We start from the raw sequence: 21,900 nt of genomic DNA on the forward strand, positions 1-21,900 counted from the left end.
AATACGTATATATTTTTGCATATTTTCATTTAATATATCTAATCATTTTCCTTCAAGACGTCTTCTATTTCAAATTGATCCTCTTTGGCCGGTACATTTGATTAATTTGTTTGTAAAAACTGGGTCGGATCATTTTAATACTGATAATTCGCCAAAGCAAAGTGGAAACTACCAAACTGCTGAGACCCACCGGTAGGCATTTTTGCGCCTACACATTTATAGGAATAATAATATCATTATCTCAACCTGTGAACTGAGCATAACGAATAGAAGAAATATGCGCGATGTGTTCAAATCAAAGGTCAAGCTTTTGCTATTTCTCCTGTAGCGCAGTGAATAACCCTACCTTTACTATTAGTATTAGCAGTAGATTGAAACCAAACCCAAAAAGTGCAGTCTTTCGTAGGAAATTAGATTAAAGGGAAGTTCATCAGTTTGTTCTTCGTATTCTCAAAGATGGTGCATCGACCGCATCTGCATGTTTTTAAATATCAAGCGAAACGATGTAGATGTATGCTACCCTTGCTCGCTGTCACTTCTAGTCTGGCTTATATATGGGTGATCTACTGAAAGAGTTCTCATTCATCCAGGTAATTCGATGGACTGGCTAGCTGCTTCCAGTGGGAACTCCGGGGAAGCGTCTCCCAGAAGTTCAACACTTAAGAGAAAGAAATCCGCAGTTCAAGACGCCCGGCTATTAGTTTTAGGCCCATCTGCGGTAGGCAAAAGTGGTAAGAATGTGATGCGTCTCTCTCTCTCTCTCTCTCTCTCTCTCTCTCTCTCTCTCTCTCTCTGACCTTTGGGGCTACATTTTTGAAAACACTGGATAAATCTTTATTTCACATCTCTATATCGATAATTTCTTATTTCAAAGCTGTTGGAATGAAGCCTTTTTTTGCAAGTAATGTCTATTTCGTTGCGTTATACTTAAACACACAATGAGCAAGTCATGAGATATTCTAATTGGAATTCTAGTTAAAATTCATATCTCTAGGATTCCTACTTTGGTAGTCAGTTTGCCAAAGCACAAATTGACAAAATGCGGCAATTTCAGTGGGCAGTCTTATTTAAATTGTTCAAGATTGAATCTAAAAAAAAATTATACATGTATATGCTGAATATGTTCTTGCACAAATCTGAAATTCATATATTTGATGTCGTACTCAAATCATAAGTAGTCGATATCAATGTGGTAAAACAAGATACGGAACTTTTGAAGTCACTAACATGTTTCAAATTTTCTGTTTAACTGGCTGTGATAATTTAGGAGTGGGGTAACAGGACATCAAAAACGTGCCTTTTTACCGTGTTAATTACACGCATCTGTTTAAAATTTTCACTTAAGTCACACTCTGTTACAGTATGCTTCAGTTAAGCTCAAATAAACGTGTTTACTCAAATATACACCTTGCGTGCGGTGAATTGGCCTGGACTGATTTTCCTGTTTAGACACTTTGGATATAAACTAAAGACTTCAAAGAGTTCTGCAATGTGGAACTAATGATGTGAAGCAACATAATCACATGGTTCCTTTCTCTGGTGTTCATTACTTTTACATCATTGAAATAACAACAAATCAAAGAAATTCTACATGAAGATTATACAGTTTTATTGTAACCCCCGCCCCCCCCCCTCTCTCTCTCTCTGTTATCCAGTCCTGCTGAGAAAGTTCATATGATGTGTACAGGTAGCGCGTGATGGAAAGTAACATTTGTCAGAATTAAAATGAACAGAAAAGAGCTACGTTTCCAATGTGGGGGCCAGCATACCTACAAGATCATCGAAATATCTGTTCGAGATTTTCATACTTCGTGAGTTTCGGGGATCGATCCGTTAAGTGTTTTGCAAAGTGTCTGTGGAAATATGATCAATCACACAGTCAGACGCGCACGCACTTCTGTCCCCTTCGCGCGCTCATACGTGCATACACACAGAAAGGAATGACGCTAATGAGAAGAATAAATTATACGGTAATACGATGAGATATTCTTTCCCATTTTGACACCCTATGATAATTGGAACTGAAACATATTAAAGAAGTCCAGTACATAGGAGTAAGCAATAAAGTTGAGCTCGACTTAAATGTGCAGTCTAAATGCAATGTGTCATCCATGATATCGAGAAGAGAGCCCCCCCCCCCCTCAAATATATCTTTATCTTTACAATAAAAAATAGGAGTACAAGGAGTTGTTAGCCACCCAAAAAGAAACAAACCTCTTTTTTGGCTTAATCTAGTCCGGCTACCGTGTTTTTAAAGTTTGCCCGACCTTTTGAGTTCAACTGAACATAATCTAATTGTAGGCCATTCAAACATTGGTCTTGTTAGTGAAATTAATTTCTCGACAAAGGCTCCCAGCAATCATACCGCCATATGTCAATTCAGATCCATTCTATACTATTGTAGTTAGAATCGGTAAATGACAGGTTCTGGTGATGGCGTAAAATGAAAATGGTGTACCCGTGATAAATGTGCCAACAGATGCGAAGCTTTTCAGAAACTTCCCAGGTGTATCTTGTATGGAGCCCAAAATAAATGTTATTATGACAGATGCTTTGCCTTGCGATGAAAGTTTGTTGAAAAATATAGACGGATGTACGCAAACTTGTTAAGTATATTACTGATATTTTCATACTCGTTTCCGGAGTGAAAATGGAGCCAATCGATTTGTAATGACTCTCTTTCATGCAAGTTGTCTCTTTCATGCAAGTACACACCGCTACTCACCGCAGAATTTTAATAGGCACACACTCTTTCTTTCTTATCTACCTTTCCTTTTCTTTCTTTATCCCCCTCTTATCAATCCATCTATCCTTCTCTATCAAAGTTGCACGAAACGAACTTGAGTTAATGAATACATGCGCATATGCTGTGTACCACTTTTTACCTTCTTGTATATCGGATGTATCCTTACTGTGAACGCTCTGGTTCCAATCACAGTTAATATTGATAAGCACTAAAATGCCCAAAACACACTTAGGAAGATGTCTGTTCATATAATGTAGAAATTGGCATAATGAAGAAACCACATTTTGTTCAAGCAAGGAGATATTATAAGTAACACAACTGGCCAGTTTTTTTACCGGTCTGTTTTAAGTATACGGTATGTTGAGTTCACCTATCAGTCATCTCATTTTCTAATAAACTGAATCCCATCCTAAAAACACAGTGTGACGCGGTATAGGGGCTTTGCTCACAAGTGAATTTCTTATATTTTAGGGAGAAGGAGGGCGTATACATTACAATAATTTCATGATAAATAGCATAATGCTATATATAATACACGTTTCTGATTATCCTGTAGCTGTGATCGTTCCAATGGAGGCAGCTCATACATGAGAACAGCAGGCATCTCGTAGCCTGTCAGCTATAAAAATGAATCTCCTTGTGGGTTTCGCGTGAATACGTTACTACATGTATATTTTTATGTGGATAATTGTTGCAGAATCACGTTGTGATACATATATTATTATAGTTTTTTTTTTTTACTTTTTGTTTCAGCTGTCGTTGTTAGATTCTTAACAAAAAGATTTATTGGGGAGTACGACCACTCCTCAGGTAAGTGAACTTTTGCTATTGGCATATGCCTATTAACAGATAGCAAAGCGGAAGAACAAAACAAACATAAAAGAAAGAGAGAAAATTCAGGAGATTTATATTCAAATATCTGAAGCGTTAAATTTTTGTTCGGATCTAAGAGAGAGATTTTTCATTGGAGAAGATCTACGCTTTACAATATCAACGCACAAAAATTATAAGGGCTTGGATGAGATAAAAGTAAAGAAACATGTTGAATGCGATAGCTGCGATATTTAAGTGCGTTCTTCGTTAGTCCGTAAGGATTGATTTAATGTTGAAAACGATTTCTTTTCCTCAACCTTATACTTTCTACAAAACATAAACAAGAATTTTTATAATGTTTTATATCTTTTTATAAATAATATACCATGATAGTCCTGAGACCATCCTAACTAACGATATGACTTATTTCTGCCTTATTTCTAAAGCCATTATCAAAGGCGTTTTTTAAGGTCCACCTTTGACAATAGTATTTCAGTCGACCATTTTGAATACCTGAGAAATTTCAATTGAAAAAGACATTAAACTTGGTTATCTACGTATTAGGAGTGTAACAATCTTGTACACAAATGGCAGATTATACATGTATTTCCCGTTTGAAAAAACATCAGCTTTTTGTGCCTGAAACAGAAAGCTAGGCCATTCGTAGGTGCTTTTCGTCTATTCGTCAATCAGGATTCGTTTTGAAAATTTTCTTTTCAGAAATCAAATATAAGCACACAGTGGTAATTGACCAAGAGAATGTTGTATTTGAAATTCTAGACAGCTGTTCCTCCGAAAAGGTAGGCCCTCCTTTAATTTTTATCAAGTTACTTCTGTCGGTTTGTTTTATACACGCCGTTTGATGTTAAGTAATACTATGATCAGAATTAGACATATTGCGCTATATGCACTTTAAGAGTATCATCACTCAAAGGATTTTTTCAACTTAGATTACTGAAGATACGTTTGAAGAACATATGAAATGGGCGGATGGAATAGTCCTTTTGTATGCCATCACAAGCTTCAAAACATTTGAACTTGTTAAAAAGTTGTCAAAAAGACTTCAAGAACACCGCAGAAGTAACTACATGACGCCTATGATATTACTTGGAAATAAACGGGATATGTCTCATGTAAGACAGGTGACTAAGATTCAAGGTACGTTAAAGGAGAAAACACATTGTTTATATTTTAATTATATTATAACCACTGATTAAAGAAAATTAGATGAGTGAATATCGTCGATTTTACAGAATCAAATGTCTTAATCACTGGAGTCTGTCACAAACGATTTTGACCTTTTAATCCACGTCCAGGGTTCATGGCGTTTTAATCAAATTTCTTTAACCTTTCTACCTTCTGATTTCTTCTACAGGTGAACATCTATCACACGAGCTTAACTGCCTGTTTGCCGAGGTGTCCGCCTCGGAGGACGCCACGGAAATTGCCGATGCATTCCTTAATCTTTACCGAGAAATTCAGAACTCTAAAAGGAGATCTAGGACTTTCTTAGATAAGGTGTTTGGCTCACTAGGCACAAAGTCGAAAAATTAAGGATATCTTTATATCATATCTACAATTTCGCTTCATCCCTTGACGCTTCGACTCGCCAGCAAAACATTGAAACAGACGAGATAACTTGTCTATGTAAAACCTCAGGTGGATCGAAATAGGCGCATAATGCGAGGACAAAATTGGCAAAATATACTTACACTATTTTACAAAAAAAAGGGAAAAAGTAATTGTTATTTTCTTCTTTTGGTGGAAGAGTTAAATTACCAAAGAATAGTGACAATGGTTTAAACAATATTCTGATAAATTGTTTAAAACTGTAGATTGTTTATTTGTAAAATAAGTCGTAGCTGCCTATAAGACTGTGAAAATGTCTTAAAACTGTGCAATATCAGACTTTATAATAAACCTACAAATCAATTAATTAATGATTATTAAAGATTTGTGGAATGTATGTTTTGTTAGCACAAAGTATATACACAGAGAATATTCATACATACGACGTGCATAAGAAATCAGTACCACTATTTGAAAACGTACATGTTGATAAATATTTACAACACACATTTATAACAGAATCCCAATAACATCTCAACAACTATATCTCACTTTCTCTCGATTTTAATGCATATTGATATTTTTCTCATTATAATTGTTACTTTGGTGTCTTTACATCTAAAACGATTTCTTAGTTACGCTGGTATAAAGGTTGGCGTCACTGATCCACCTTGGCTCTCCTCCAGCTATATGTATTGTGGTAGTTTTACATGCTTTCACTGAACTGAACTGGATAATACAAGTGTAATTTCCATTTATGTGTGCATATGCTCACGTAGCATATGTACATGTAAATAGTACGTGTAGGTAGACATATACGTGACACACACACGTAATTTTGTATTTTTATTTTGCTTAATTTATATGTATAAATGAGTATTCGTTGTGTTCAGAATCTCTCCCACATTCAGGGAGGCTTAGATTACACTGATAGGAGGCAAATTTTGGATAACCATTCCGATAAGGGGATCTGACGATTCATTTCAGTATTTATTTTGACGTCGCACAAGGAAAATACAAAACAAAAGAATGACCAGTTCATAATTTATTTTCTTTCTCCTCTCTACAACTCCGTCTCCACTACTGTCAAAAACCAGCCACTTTCAATACACAAAATAATGGACCAGCCATGCAACTCGATCTTGCAGGATTTACAAAATTGATAATTACAAAGGTAAATCCTAAATATGAATTAGAGAAGAGTGGGTAAAATTTACTGAAGGTATTAGAAACATTTAATTAATATGTAGAATTACATCACTTAGGCCCTTTAAACACTGTAATAAAATGAAATCATAGGGAGGAGGTACGCTTTGTGCAGTGACTCTGGCAGATGGTGCATGCCAAGGATATACACATCTGATTTTTTTCCGATATATTACATTTTTTTCATTATTAGAGCTGTTGGAATATGGGAAGTGTTTATTGCACTGTGTAAACGACACAACCTAGGTCAATTTTGGGAACACTTGTTATCTATTGCCCCAATGCCACAAATGAACTACAATGGATATACAACATGTGGTTCAAAGCTAGTGTCTAACCTTTTTTGCCAGTCTTTGCAGCTGTTTGATTCTACGTTCACGCATGCCACATGCATTCCACCAGTCAGGCACCTAGACTAAAGCTTGTCAGGAAAACTGAATTCTTTGGAGAAAAATTGATGCTGTTAGTTCTGCAGGTTGGTCCCATGTCATTACCATTTAATGTGACCTCAATTTCATCAACGTTGGTAGAAGAAGAGGCAACTTCTATGCGGATCCATCGCTGCAGAACTGCAGTTGTCTACTTTACATTTCTAACCAGAATATGAAACATAAGAACTCTAGCTAATTGCCATAGAGCAAGACGATTGATAAAACATTTGAGTACAGGCTGGTAAAATAATCAAATATTTACAAGATATTTATATGTACAGATAACATTCATCCCATTCAAATGAAACAGCCAATTTTGTTTCCTTTTGCCAAATCTTAATATTGAAATTAAAAGCAAGATCCATATATTACAAGTCTTAATATTCAAGTACAAAGCTCCATATATTACCCTTTTTGTTTCACAACTGACAGCAGAGTATCTTCACTAGAATATATCTTAACATTACACTGCTTTGCAAATAACTATGTACACAATTGGCTATTACATAGTGCATGTGAAACCAATGAAGTCAACTTTTTAAAGCCTGCAGTCTGGCTTGCATATCTGAAATGTCTTCTTCCTCCTCCTCCTCTTCTTCCACCTCTGGTGTAGGTAATGTGTCACTAACAGCTGCTGGAGCTTTGCCCAACTCACCTAAAAATTATTAGAAGATAATTGTTGTTATCACTACTCAGACCCATAAAACTATTCAAAACTGATGCATGATAAAACAATGTTTTATATAATTTAGTTAAAATATCCACAACTATGAAAGAGTTGATAAATATAATGTAAGGAGAAATACTGGTTTTTCATATGGATTTCTACTTTTGGTAAACATGACTATTCAACTTTAAAAGTATATGTTTCTTACAGAAAAAGAATAAAAAAATGAAAAGAGACGCAAAAGTATTCTACTAAATACATGAATCTATCCAAGTTGTTTGGACATTACCCACCTGATGTGAGTTCAAACAAAACCTTTTCAACTTCTTCTTCTGCTTCTTCCTCCAGATCATCACTTTCTAATGATTCAAATGTATCATCTAACATTTCTTCTAGAATGCCAGCCTGAATGACCAAAATTACTTACAAATTCATAGTTGCAAAAGGTTAGAACTTGGGACGTTGTATAAATTGAGTCTATGGCTTGCAATCCATTCTTATGTTAATAATAATTTTTTAAAAACTGCACTGCACAAACATTTCAGCACTGCTTACAAATATTTTGTACAAAACTTAGAACTGTTTTGGCTTATCCAAACCAATAATTAGAGCTTTAGAGCTAAAAGATATATGCACAGGTCTCCCTGCTGGCATCCTTTCCAAATGGATTCGATCTATATTATATTCAAGTAAGAATATTAAATTCAAGTAAGAAGTGTTCGTATTTAATCTGATTGTCTACATATTTTTTACATACTTATATCTTACCTTCATCATTTCTTTTGACATGGCCATCATAGTTGCCTGTATTTCAGGTAACTTTACAAGCTGCTGCATACTATTCATCACCTCTGTGCTCTTTTCTAGGGCACCTGTCAGGCGTACAGTGGCTAAAATATAAGAAGGCACAGTAATTAAAAGTAACAACTTGCATCAAGATTTTTGTCTTTATTTAATTAAATTGCTTACTGAAACACATCATTCAAAGTAAAGAAGCTGATCGTCACAGTAAAATACTGATAAAATATATAATCTAAATGTTATAATTTCAAATACCTGACAGCTTAAGTCAACTTATAGTTGGGCAATGTCAATCTAAAATGCATCAAGCCTTCATTTGACAGAAACTTAAAAGATGGTAAATGTTAAGTACATTTTTCATTAACTGCATTAACATTTTATTCTGTTTTATTAACTTTTTTGCACCTTGTGTTGACCTGTTCATGAAATTGCCCATTTACACAATGGCATTATGATCCTTAATACCTTCTTGGTTCTTCATGCTCATCATAACAGAGTTCATCTGGGCCTTAGCTGCATACATTCTGCTTATTGCTTTTCTTGACCTTATGATTTCTTTTGCTAGGATGTTACACACGTCTTTTTGTCCCTTTTTGGCTGCATCCTTTAAGGATCTTTTCACTTTTTCTTCCTCTCTCTGAATACCTAAATTATGAAAATTGAATATAATGTTTATTTCTTTTTCACTGAAACGTCTTTTTGATTAAATGACAACGGTGAAACCAGTCCAGTGTCAAAATTTTCTTGAAACTCCAATGCAAGTAAACAGTCCAGTCTGACTTAACAGTGAACAACAGCATGCATAGTCACTTTACTACTCTAGAAGTTTACATCAACATTAAGTGGAAAGTGGAGATTTATGAGAAACAAAGCGATCTTATTTTTACTCTACCTCTGATCTGTCTATCGATATTGTATCCCTCCTTTCTAAGCTTTGATGACCATTCTTTCACCTAAAATTATTGCAAAAATAAAATGCCTGCGTTTAATTTTCAAATACGTCAAGACTGTATTGAAAAGGCCACAACCAAGAATAAATATAGCATTTATACCGGCAGCACAACGAATCTAACTTACCATATCTTTGGGTGATTTCTCTGGAGTTTTCCCAAACAAACCCATCGTTCTTGTTTCCTTTTTCAGGAACGAGGCTTAGGAAAATAGATTATAGGGGGCGCAAGGAGAACAAGATAACCCACTTCCAATGCATTGGAAAGAAGTCAATAATGGCATAATCAATTTCGTGTCTCTGTCATTCAAAATATTTTTTTACACATTGAAGTTAATTTTTTATATCTTCCAGTAAACTTATAATAAAAACGTTTATTTATTTATTTATTTATTTATTTAGTTAGTTAGTTAGTTAGTTAGTTATTGTGTACCCTATAAAACACAAATGCACAGGCACAACAGATGCTGCTCTTTCTTTGACACGTGTACTAAATGTCCTAAACGACAGGGCAGTAATCGAAGCAATTTTACAGTTTAGTGATTTCCCTCTTCTCCGGTGGAAAGGCAGTGACCGAGTTTCTGTCGCAGAGTCACTTACAAATTTATAATAGGCCTATGTAATTTCGAGATCATGGTCTGAAAACACGATTTGATACACCCTTTTATACAATAAATATGCTGAGTCTGAGAGATGGTTAGGTCCCATTGTTGAATAAAAGCGGAGGTCGCATTTGCACAAGCTATCTGTAAAAATCTGCAAAAATTACCAACCTGTAAATTTTAATTGTGCAATATTTTGAAGGGCAGCACTGTGCACTGCGCAGTCAACTGAATCATCTCTTGGCGTAGTCTGTTATGAACTTGGATCCATTCAGGGTTAGAATTAATTAAACTATATTCCCATGTCTCTTAAGTCCATTTCACCCCTTCAAAGATCAAACGTAAAATGGGAATGAAATTGAAACGAAATGAAATAGGCCCCTACTGCTATTAAATTGACATTTTCTTACAAAACCGGCGGATCGTTCAAACCCCATCAAACACATCCCCCCTCCCTCGTCCTAGCCCTGACTATCAGGACTATGAGCGCATTATAAATTGTCTTTCTCTCATTGTCAAGGAGTTGAGAACCACGCTCTCCACTAGGCACATCCCAACACAATGGACCGTCCGTGCTGAGCCGTGTTTACCTTAGCCATTGCATACCTATTAACCTTAGTTTATTCTAATATTTGTTCATATTTTATCCCACGTACCACATCTACAGAGCTTAGCGTCAAGGATTATCAAATATTTTATCTGGATTTAGCTGTATAAAGTGACATATTGACTTATAGACCGTTTGAACAGAGACTGCGCAAACAGAGGGACAATCCGACGTAAGCTAGTATGCGGCATCATTATCAAAGTTTTGTCAGCAAGTCAGGTCAACGTGCGGTGAAGGAGACTCTGCTTTATGAGGTGGGTTTTAAAACAATATTTAGCAATTATCTTTGAAACCTCTTATCAGTTTTAAAAGAGTGTTAACGTCGTTAGCTTAAGATCTAATTAGGTAGTTCTACTCAATTTGCCATACATGATTTAATCTCATTAATGCCTCATGTCTTATCTATCCGTCAAACGTGGCGATTTTTTTTTTACAAAATTGACCATACTTTACTTAATATTGGTAACCTAATTGGGACTCTGTTACAATTTCAAGGGATCCATTTTCAAAGCTGAAACAATCTCGGTAATATATCTGGGTCACAGTATCTGTATCAGACCTGACGTTTTTAGGTGAACTCTATGGATAATGTCGAAGTTCGGCATTGAATGCGGCTGTCTATGACCATTCAATTCTTTTTAAAGAGAATATTTGAAAATTTTCAGATTGCTATTTCTAAATATTATTGAGTCAGGAAATCTTAGAAAGGCAAGTAGATCCCGTTCTCTTATTTACTGCCTTTACTGTACTCGTATGTGGCATCTGCAGCTTTTTCACGTAAATTCTGAGAATTCACTTGTGCAGCGAGGTATACATCAAGTTGCTGTTGTGTTTAAGTAGATGGTGTATTATCAAAAGCATAAGCCTGTCTAAAATGTGAAATGTGAAACGCGCAGTAATTGAAACCAAGCGTGCACCCTACTTAAATATGATTAACTGAGGTTGAGATGTTGATGCTAATGCTCAGTTGCTGCTTAAGTTTTCCATATATACTGCAGTTGTCAGACAGATTGAGGTCAAACAAAATACTTTGGATATACAGTGCAAGCCGAGGTCTAGCGCAATGTATGTTCTATAGACGTACTAAACCAGGGATTCAGGTATTTGTTGAACTGGATTTATATGCATTTTATAACTCCAGAGCGTATTTCGCAAATGAGTCATTGTTAAAAGGTTGACTGTTTGATATCAAGAGCCTGATCGCTTTACTAGAATCTCTCTCTCTCTCTCTCTCTCTCTCGCTCTCTCTCTCTCTCTCTCTGCTGTATGCTTTATTGAATCAGTGAGCTACTGTATATGTTGCCGATACCACCGAATCACAATACCTTCTAAATGTACGATTGTTGCTTTCTTTTTATGATTCACTCTATGGGTTAGTATTACCAAGGAATTAAGCGTTGTCTTTCCAGCCGTCTTTTCAGCTGTCCGCAGTACAGTCATTGTACAGAGTACGGGTATGTCCAGACTATCCTAGAAAGCTCTGTCTATTATTCTAGGCAGGTTCTGCAGCACAACTAAGAATTTAAGGATTCGTGTATGAAAGTGCACCCTGTACCTACAGTTAACCCTGACACTTTCCTCTATACATGCACCAGCATAGGGTTGCCGTTACTTTAAAACAAGGGCACTGGAATTCAGGGTGAGGACAAATATCCCACGTAAACCCCCTTTTCCATTACTGATAAGTAAATTTGATATATTACATGTATCTACTATGTGTTTAAACTGCTATATGATATAGACTGTTTATTCAGTTTAATATAGTCTACGACATTACTGTCGCTCAGAATGTGCCTTACCGGTATACCTATGCATGCAGTCAGGTGGTTCAGTCTTGACTGAAACAGCAAAGCAGGAGAATATAATTTGATGAATATACCTAACTCTTCCCTAGGGTGATTTATCCCTATTCTGAAATGCGAGTAAGGTTCTTTCAAAATGATGACTGAGATGGAGTGGCCTAGAATTGCTGCTTTTGGTGCTAACACTGCGGTTGGAGAGGGAAGAAGATTCGCTTTCTATTCCTAAACAGCTAAAAGATTAAACTGAACAGTATAAATACTAGTACTGCTGCCTTGATGCTTTCTGTAGCGGCATGGCAATTTTACGTACATTAGGACAATTCAACCTACTTTGATGGGTCATACCATGAAATATCTTTTAAATGAAGAGCTTCAATTATTTCAGCCCCTGATATAGGCCATCTAATGAAACCCTGTGAGATGTGTAGTCTTAGTGACCTCAAATGCCTTTTATAATTATTGAAATACACAAATAGTTTCTTTACTATTATGGGTAACGTCATAGGCCTGTACTCTATGCATGATAGGCCAACAACAAAAATATCTTAACAAACTGAAAAGATAATACATCATATAAAACACATCGACCATCGAAATCACGTGCATCCAAGTATTTCCTGGTAACATTCATGGTATTTTATCTTTTTTCAGGTGATTAAAGCAGAGCAGCCCGCGTTTCCAGGTTCACATATGTCGATGATTGCGCAGACATGTGACTAAACCATTGGTGTAGACGGTGACGTTCCAGTGCTCGTTCTGAAACGCAGAACGGACCTTTTTTCAATAATTTCGCCTTAGTTTATATGGTAAGGATGCTGAAACATAGTCGTCAACAGATGACACTCCAATCTACAACCGTTTCAAGTCCACCTAAACCCCCGTCGTGGCGGGACTTTACCGTTGCCATGAAAACACGGTCATCAATAGAATCCCAGCCAAAATTACCCAAGGGGAGCAAATCCTTGGAATTTACTGATTTGTCAAAAATCCAAACGCAAGTTTTATACAAGCAAGTCTGCTCAAGTTGCGAGGAGAAAAAAGGAGTGAATAATGTTAACAACAAATTTAAAAGATCGAGAGCCAAATTTCATAGGACACAAAGTGAAAAATGTATCTCCGTGGAAGATATTCCACGAGAATGTTTAGCAATTAATCTGGCCGACACAAAACCACAGGACATAGGACTGCGCCAAAAGAATTATTCGGACGAGAGGTTGTATCTTGTTGATAATACCCTCCGTTGTAGGAAATGGTTGGCAGGAATAGAACCAATTGACCCTACACCGGATGTATTCTTTAGCCGGGGACCGAACGAAGCTGTTGAAATGCCAGGAGAAACATGGCAGGACATAGCAACAGACAGCGTGCAGGGTTCTCAAAATGACACTTTTGGACAGACAAATGCTGAACTTAAAAACGTTGCGACTAAATCGGTTTCTTTTAGCGAAGCCGATTGTTTGTCCCAGTCGCAAAACATGCAAGGGAAAGGTGTTAAAGACGGGCTTGAAAGGGATGATAACGAAGGCACAGAAGTGGGCAGTGGAGAAATAATAGGTTGTTGTAGCAAAGTTACAGAAAACGTTGACTTTCAGTTATCACATGTTGAAAACAACTGCACAAATAGCCCGAATCTTTTGTCAGCCACGTTATCAAAACAAGGCCAACTTATCTCTAGTTTTCACGAAGAAGGTTCCTCTTCACATTCTCTCTGTGCAGTTGAAACACCAGTCACAGACTATTTGAACAAGTGCCCTTGACACATGCAGAGCATACTGGATTGTTTGTGCTGGAATTATATTTGTGTATAGAGGGGCTCTTAGGCCGTCTCAGATTGTCAGATTTCATCTTGAAATCTCCACCTCTGTATATTTATGAAAATGAACTGAAAAATTGCTTGGAGGGTGGGATTGGAAAATTCCGTACGTCTTAGGTGTTATCAGCCAGAAAATATCCGTCTGAGAATAAAATTGTTTCTTTCCTTTTTTATTCCAGACCACCAATGCTCTTACTTATTAAGAAGAAGATGGTCAAAACTTGGACCCATTCAATGCACAAGCAACTCGGAATTTTCCTTTAAACCTCGCCATGAGGCTTTCGGGTAAACATTGCCTTTTGTTTGCCATAAAGTTTGATGACCTCACATGACTGTGATCAGTCTTGAATCTACGGGACTGTTCGCAATGCATTTTGTCGACCTAGCTAATGCGCACTTACTCCTCAGGGACTCTTGCTGCATGCAATCTTATGAACAGAATTTCCAATGTACTTGTATATCCACCAGATTTTCTATATTATACTCAACGCCAGAGGGAGGCGTGTTTGTCGACACAATCATTGTGAACTGTCCGTACCAGAACAATTTGGATCATCCGAGATACCCCAAATTCTCTCGACTTAACGCAAAAGAAAGGAAAAGAGTAGGGTCAGAAATAATGACAGAATATGTTTGTGGTGCGTCAACGTATAAAACGGAATTTACGTGGTATCTGCGAATAATTTTCTTATTGTTTTCCCTCAGTTTCTGTCTACAATTTATTTTCTTTATTTTTTAACAGTTAATGTACGACAGTGGTAATTCACCATGTTTTGAACGTCACTTTAATATTGCTTTTTCTAAGGCGACATACCCGACAATCACCTTCGCGTAAAAAATTAGCCCCACCTCACGCCGATTCTCGCACGTTTTTTGGTCTCAAATAATGTCAGCCGAAAGTGATTAAAGTTATCTGGGATGATCCCCATTATATGTATTCGATCGCAACTTCTGGCAGTAGCTGGAATAGCAATACCGCAGTACTGGATTTGCCCCATGCACGTGCTCACTGTTCAACAATAAGTCATTTAATAATGTTTTAGAATATTAGTGATAGTCACGTCTAACATACAGAAAATGATGACACATCCGCTGTAGAAAATTTACTCCATAAAAATACATTCCGTGTTAACAGACATTTAGTATGACCAAAAGGTTGTATGAAACTCCTTGGTATGAGGAAATCATATTGAAACTGCAGTAATTTGAAAAATCGATGAGTAAACGTGAAATAAAGAAATGAAACATCATTTAAATAAAAATATCGTACACCCCAGATTTACACTTGTCCAGAATAAAGGCCCAGAAGCATACCAAGGTTTCAACTTTAGACAGATAGTTACCATTCAGAATAGAAGACGCAGCATCCGCAAGGCCAAAATCGATCCATGAAAATTACTGCAAATATATTTAAAAGGAGAATCGGACCAAACCCAATTTCGAAATTGACAGGAACGTAACGACAATTCCCAATTCCAGTGGGTTTTAGCAAAACGTTTACAATCGCTTCCCAGTCATTGCGGTAACAGGGGTGTCGCTCCGGCGACATGGACAGCCTCGGGTAACCTTCATGATAGAAAAGTCTGTACATAAAAAACAATTACGTATCAAACGCCCGCTGTCTTATATTGACAACCTTGCACATAAAACAATATTTCCATTTATATGTTGGGTTCTAGTTCAAAAAAAAAAATGTAAGACTCATCTCAATGCCTGCGGCTTCATCAACAACGAACACTGCATGAATCCATTATTTTATATATCTTCCATTAAGATTCTTCATCAACAATAGGCTATTCATTCGGTAAATTTAAGTGAAATAAATAACAGTCATCCTTTGTCCAAGTGTGTTAGTATCTGATATGCTTTATTTTCAAGGTTCAGCAGAGAACATTTTGGAATAACATTTGAAATAAAGGTTCACATCAAATATTTGTTGAAAAAATGCAGCATTATATGCTTTTCAATCTATGGTCATATCACACACGAGCAGTCTGTACTTGCTACTTGTACTTTTCCCTGCTTTGTAGACTTCATTCTACTGAGTAATGTTATGTTATAATATCTAATGGTTGTTAAATAATGGTAATATTAATAATATATATAAGTGAATATCAAATATAGAAGTGATTCCTCATTTTATTTGGCCCCTGATCCTAAGTGTATTCTTATAACATAAACTGGCTTAAATAATTATATTCACAATCACAACCTAGAAGAGTCAATGGTGTCCAGAAACACACTGTTCTTGTTCTTAAAGGGACCATTCCCACAGATATTTGGATCGATCTATCTCCCTGGGGAGTCTCACTAAATTGCTATCAAACTAACCGGCTTAAACATCTGTCACGCCTAGTAAAACTGTTAGGGGGTAATTATCTTTACCCCTAGCTGATTTGGTAGGTGTGACAGACATTTAAGCCTCTTTGAGCTGATGGCAATTTAGCATGAACCCCCAGGGAGTTAGGACGATCCAGATGGATCAGGAACCCAGTGAAAGACATTTTGATGTATATAACAAGAACAAAGGAATGGCAGAACAAAGGAATGGCAATATGCTAAGATTCAACAATTTATAAAGGTTTTACCTTTACAAAATAAACAAGTAATGCAATATGGCAAACTTTTTGCTCAAGATTCAGTACTAACAGATTTGTTTAAGTTCACAAGATACTCTAAAATAAAACCTTCCATGATAACAACAAAAAAAATAGTAACACTAATAATTAGTCATACAACAAACTACATGTAGACTAAGAACTGCATTTCAATGTACCAAAATGACAAAAGAAACAGAGATATTCATATATTTGCAAATTTCCAAGTATCACAAGGGCAATATCCTGAAGTTAACAATAAGCAACGGTCTTGCTTGAAATCATAAACCATCCCTCTAAGCTGAGAATGAAAAACAGCTGTGTCAGTTTACCAGACCTTAAAATTAAGCTACAGAAATAGGTCACAAATATATATGATTGGCCCATAACACATAATTAATAAGTTTTCTCTTTGTTTTCACATTGTGTATAAGTGCAACTTTTGAGAAGGGCTTCTGATTGCATCTCTTTTAAAGAATGTCAATTGTCTTTGAGCTATAAGCACAGGGATCCAAAGAAGAAATGTAATCATAAAAGCCTACAGAAAGTCCATAATGATTCCTAAGTTCAGTTAAATGTCTAATAGTACTTTGAATGGAATGATAACTAGGAACCACTACACAACCAATTCTTTGAAACTTACAGCAGTTATCCACAATTTCTGCAGTCAAAATCTGGAGCATCATCCATCAACATTTGTCTGTATTTTGCATAATTATCCATCTTTTTTAAACTCTATTTTTCCTTATTCCACATACAGAAAGCAAACTAGAAAATATTCAAGCATTATGAAATATCTAAAAATACAATAACTAGTACATCTAACAATAATATATAACAATCCATTAAAATAACAGGGAATATTTACACTTCATAAAATAGCTAAATACTCCAATATATGTATAAAACTTGGTTACTAAAATGCTAGAGATAAAATGTACAACACATGAATCTGTGCATAAAGTACTGTACCAAAATTAGAGTTGAAGTAACATCTGTTAACCTATGGCAAACACACACGCACACAGTTTTCCAATTATTTAATTCAATTATTCATTTATTTAAATGTTAAACCTGGTAATTGATGTTATAGTGATCACAGTTGTCAGTAACCTAATGTGTATGCAAAAACCAAAATGTTGCATTTTCATTTTTTTTAATGTGCAGGTGTCATAAATGGAGCTGGTGACTTTGTACAATTATCATATAGATCTTTAGAAAAAAGACCAGAAAACATACGCTAGAAGTTAAGAACTTCAGCAATGAATGTGTGTGCATTTGTGTGCCTGCATGCTTGTCAAATACATCCATCTTCTTAAATGCCTCATATATCAAACCTGCTCATTCAAATAACACTTTTAAAAGTGCATCTTTGTAGTTGGAATATATCTCAAACCACAATGATGCGACTTCTGAAATCTTATTAACATACTCCCGAGATAAAAGCCACCTCCCTGTCACTGTAACCTACACACCATGAGCTCTCACACCATGACAGAAGCAGCAGTATATTACAACACCTAAAATGGCAACCAGGGCTACTGCTCCAATCGCAATACCAATGATGGCACCAATTGAAATAGTGAACTGTTGAACTGAAATAAAATTTGCAAGAAAAAAATTAGTTATTCCATTGATTCATTTATACTTCTCTACAGCCTCTACAACTAATTCCCCAGTTAATACTTGATTTTGTTTACTAGTAATCATGGAGTAATATAATTAACCAACAACAAAACTGTGTAAATTATTATATGTACCACAAAAGCTGTGATATGGACAGGCAACCTTTAACATAAGGCAGTGTCAAAATAATACAAATTTTGGGCTCTGATGCCCAGCCCCAAAGTTTTACTGTAAATTCAGGCCTAAAATTATTGAAATAAATACTGAAAAAAATAGCCCAAGCTGAACTTGAATGGTATTTTATTGCTATGAATTATTTTAGTTAAACTGAGAATAATAAGTATTATGTTTTGTGGCATTTAAGGCAATGACAATACTAATGGCAATGACAGAGGAAAGTGATGGTTGTATCTCTCATCACAGATGTCTGTCCATCATTATTCAGAAAAGAGTAAATAATTAATTTTAAAAAAGGCTTAGTGATCACTCAAATCTGTCTGTTATTATTTTGATTATTAACTTATGAGCCATTTGCAGACCAATCATAACATGGTGCTTACCTTCCAGTGACCGAACACTAATTTTGAAGTCATAGTTGATGCGATAGTCAGTTTCTCTTTCAAGAACAAACAAAACATACTCATGTATGTTCTGGTATGACTGTGCCGTTACAGATGAACCAGGGTTGAACACTTTCTAAAATAATGAGTAAAATATAGAAGATTAGCTAGATAAGACCCCTTACACACACACACACACACACACACACACACACACACACACACACACACACACACACACACACACACACACACACACACACACAGAAAAAAATTACTGTACCTAAAATATATCAGCTTGAACCACAAATTATAAGTTAACTCAATCAAAGTATTTTTTTTTAACACAAAGGAGTTGAGGATATGACACTGACATCCCTTCAAATAATCTTTATAAAAATATCATATATAAACTTATAAAAAATTACACAATCATATCTGTTTATATGTGATCAGGGAGGAGCTCACCCATGCATTGTTTGGACCTTCACTTCCAGTCCTGATTGTCAATTTAGCTCCAGAATCCTGAGGGATGTACAAATTTTCTACAGAGATAATAAAACCACCTTGGGAGGACCTAAAGCCAATCTCACACATTCCCCCCAGTGACACTGGACGGTTATCACTATCTCTCCAAGCATTAACGAACACTGAATCTTCCTTGTAGACATCTCTTGCCTGTCTTTGACACTGGCCACTTCCAGAATCACTGTCCATATAATCTTAAAGACAAAGGTATACGAGTCTGACTGACTGATGTGAAGAACAAAGGCTGGGTCTATGGTGGCTCACAGATTGAGACCACATATAAGGTATGAACGTAACTTCTAGTATTTTTAAATAGTCTTTCGAATGGTTTTCATTGATCACTATGGATATAAAACCAATGATCATTTGCCATCATTCAATTTGGTTGACATTTGCAATTACTAAGTAACTGGATGAAGTGCACCCCGAACTGTACAGAATGTACTGCCAAATTTGAACTTGCAACTCTCTGAAAAGATATTTTTGATTAAACCATTAAATCTAAATTTACACACAAAAATAATTGTTCAGCCAGCTCCCTGTACTTGGATTTGATGTTCTTTTATCAGTTCTTGTTATTATGAATGCTACTTACAGTTGGTAACAGCAAAGCCATGAGGAAGGATGTCACAGAGGAAAAACACTAGTAGAAAATTCTTCAGTTCCATAGTCCCAAATAAACTAAAAACAAGTTATTATATATAAAGCAGTCAGACTGGAACATGGATTTATAGTATATACAGTGCAGTGTTCTGCAGATTAAGTACATGAATTCCTCAACAGATAACATTTGGTCAGGTCTGCAATAATAAGTCATATGAGCAGATAATTTTCTTAAATGTCTTAGCTTCATTGCATCTTAAACACTAGCAACATTATCTGACCTACCAACTGAAACCTGTTGGCAGATAACACTACGTACGATTTTAATTAGCGTGAGACATGAAACTGCTATATCAGTCAACTCAACCAAGATTGCAGTGCACTGTGGAATGCAATAAAGTTTTATAATAAATAAATATATAAAACGCAATCTGGACCCTTAACCTACTTTCATATCGACTTACAGTTTTACTGAAATATCATCGTCACATAAAATGCATGGCTTATCATAAAACACCACAATCTAATCAAAGTGGTTTCCTCTATCAACATTCCGATTATCTCAATTAGGTGTCGAAAGATCAACTCAGGTTTTATCTGTGAAATGACCGCACCGACATCTGCAAAATATCCACTTTTTGTGATTCTAAAAAACAAAGAACTAAACAAAAGAAATATATAAGGAATCAACAAAATTACACCACCAATTTTACTGTAGAAAGTGTTGTAAACTTACTTTATAACCCTAATTTTCATACAGCTATTTCCGTTTCTTGGGTGTGGCAAAGGGAATCACATCGCATGCAGTAGACAGTATTACTGGTTATGACAAACATTCTTGAAAGGCTAAGTTGCTTCCGTTAAATGTTGGTAGCCGAGTTTTCTTACCGTGCCATCTCCTCTACAAAAACAATTTTAAAACCAGGATTTCAACATTTACAAAAAGGAAAAAGTTAATACACCCAATATGAAAAAAATAATGCATAGGAGTAGGAGGGAGGTGGGAACTAAGCCCATGTCACTGGTATTTCTACAGGTTTATGCATTGTTTCATTATTTTATGTTCTTTCTCATACACTCAAGCTAAGATCCAACATAAGACTCAAGCAATCCTTTACAATCCATTATAATTTCAAATTCAGTGGAACATCGCTCATTTTAAATCTAAATGTATTTTTATTATAAAATTAAAGTATGTTGATAACATAAAATGTATATATAGGCCCCTACATTAGGCTACTGTCATTTTTTCTTTAATTTTTCGTCGTTCTTTCCGTTGTATCATTTCTATTTTTGTGAGTTTTGGTTTATTTAATTGTTTGTTAGACATTTTCTTAGTAGGCCTATTACGTAAAGCTTTCATTTTTAACAGCAGTTTGGGTTTGACAGCTTATAGTGTTTTAACGCTTAAAACGCGTAGAAATTGTGCATTTTGCGGCACATAGACACTCAGGAATCCCGTTGTGAAAGAAATGAATGTCCCATTTAAGTCCTACAGGCAAAAATTATGTCTTTTATTGTCGGACATATTTTCCCAACTGGATTAGTAAGAACTCTCGATGAACTTTGTATGAAATTATGAAATAAAAAAATTTAAAAAAATTAAAAAAAAAAAAAAAACTCATCACAGCTTCATCGCTTGAAGAAAAAGAACCATTGACTGAGATACAGTATTTAAATCAGAGTTAGGCCTAATTAAAATCTTTCTACATCTAAATAAATACGAAAAACATCTTTATAAAATGGATTTTTGCTAGAAAATAAAATGACGATAAAAGCTTGAACTAGTTCTTTCTCTTGATGAACCAGAAATGAAAGGGGTAGCAACTTCTCGTTTTGGCAAAAAAAAAAAAAAAAAAGATTTGCCTGGGTTAAACGACAATTTCCCCATACTTACCAATGGGTAATGAATTCATTCCAACATTCAAAGTCAGTCCAATTTTTAAAAATATTTTATCATTTGTAATAATCTCTCAAGAG

At 35.6% G+C, this 21,900-nt stretch overlaps 4 protein-coding genes across 9 annotated transcripts; 2 read left to right on the top strand and 2 right to left on the bottom strand.

Moving 5' to 3' along the window:
- The first annotated feature begins 355 nt into the window (after positions 1-355).
- LOC106173056 (ras-related and estrogen-regulated growth inhibitor) lies at positions 356-5,491 on the top strand. The gene is made up of 5 exons (XM_087001733.1): positions 356-731; positions 3,500-3,556; positions 4,280-4,359; positions 4,510-4,717; positions 4,935-5,491. Exons 1-5 carry the CDS (start codon positions 599-601, stop codon positions 5,111-5,113), a joined length of 657 nt encoding a protein of 218 aa, XP_086857859.1. The 5' UTR covers positions 356-598; the 3' UTR covers positions 5,114-5,491.
- A 667-nt stretch (positions 5,492-6,158) lies between these two features.
- Positions 6,159-9,472, bottom strand: LOC106173072 (charged multivesicular body protein 3). The gene is made up of 6 exons (XM_013554058.2): positions 9,311-9,472; positions 9,126-9,186; positions 8,699-8,878; positions 8,201-8,322; positions 7,726-7,837; positions 6,159-7,420 (listed from the first exon to the last, which is right to left on the bottom strand). Exons 1-6 carry the CDS (start codon positions 9,353-9,355, stop codon positions 7,296-7,298), a joined length of 645 nt encoding a protein of 214 aa, XP_013409512.1. The 5' UTR covers positions 9,356-9,472; the 3' UTR covers positions 6,159-7,295.
- A 907-nt stretch (positions 9,473-10,379) lies between these two features.
- On the top strand, positions 10,380-14,179 carry LOC106173060 (uncharacterized). Of its 5 annotated transcripts, none has more exons than XM_087001731.1 (3): positions 11,234-11,491; positions 11,801-12,030; positions 12,845-14,179. In XM_087001731.1, the coding sequence occupies exon 3, from the start codon at positions 12,997-12,999 to the stop codon at positions 13,948-13,950; it is 954 nt and encodes a 317-aa protein (XP_086857857.1). In that variant the 5' UTR covers positions 11,234-11,491; positions 11,801-12,030; positions 12,845-12,996; the 3' UTR covers positions 13,951-14,179. The 5 variants fall into 5 exon arrangements, with proteins under 5 accessions (XP_013409492.1, XP_086857857.1, XP_013409493.1 ...); XM_013554039.2 differs by having other exon boundaries at positions 11,888-12,030; XM_013554038.2 differs by lacking the exons at positions 11,234-11,491; positions 11,801-12,030 and adding an exon at positions 10,380-10,645.
- A 1,673-nt stretch (positions 14,180-15,852) lies between these two features.
- Positions 15,853-20,821, bottom strand: LOC106173063 (uncharacterized). Of its 2 annotated transcripts, none has more exons than XM_013554050.2 (5): positions 20,657-20,821; positions 19,913-19,998; positions 19,258-19,511; positions 18,790-18,925; positions 15,853-18,198 (listed from the first exon to the last, which is right to left on the bottom strand). In XM_013554050.2, the coding sequence occupies exons 1-5, from the start codon at positions 20,674-20,676 to the stop codon at positions 18,071-18,073; spliced, it is 624 nt and encodes a 207-aa protein (XP_013409504.2). In that variant the 5' UTR covers positions 20,677-20,821; the 3' UTR covers positions 15,853-18,070. The 2 variants fall into 2 exon arrangements, with proteins under 2 accessions (XP_013409504.2, XP_086857861.1); XM_087001735.1 differs by lacking the exon at positions 20,657-20,821 and adding an exon at positions 20,206-20,302.
- Between the last annotated feature and the right edge of the window lie 1,079 nt (positions 20,822-21,900).

Source organism: Lingula anatina, chromosome 1, assembly GCF_051362555.1.
Source record: "Lingula anatina isolate TDL-2025a chromosome 1, LinAna3.0, whole genome shotgun sequence".
Taxonomy (NCBI): Eukaryota; Metazoa; Brachiopoda; class Lingulata; order Lingulida; family Lingulidae; genus Lingula; species Lingula anatina.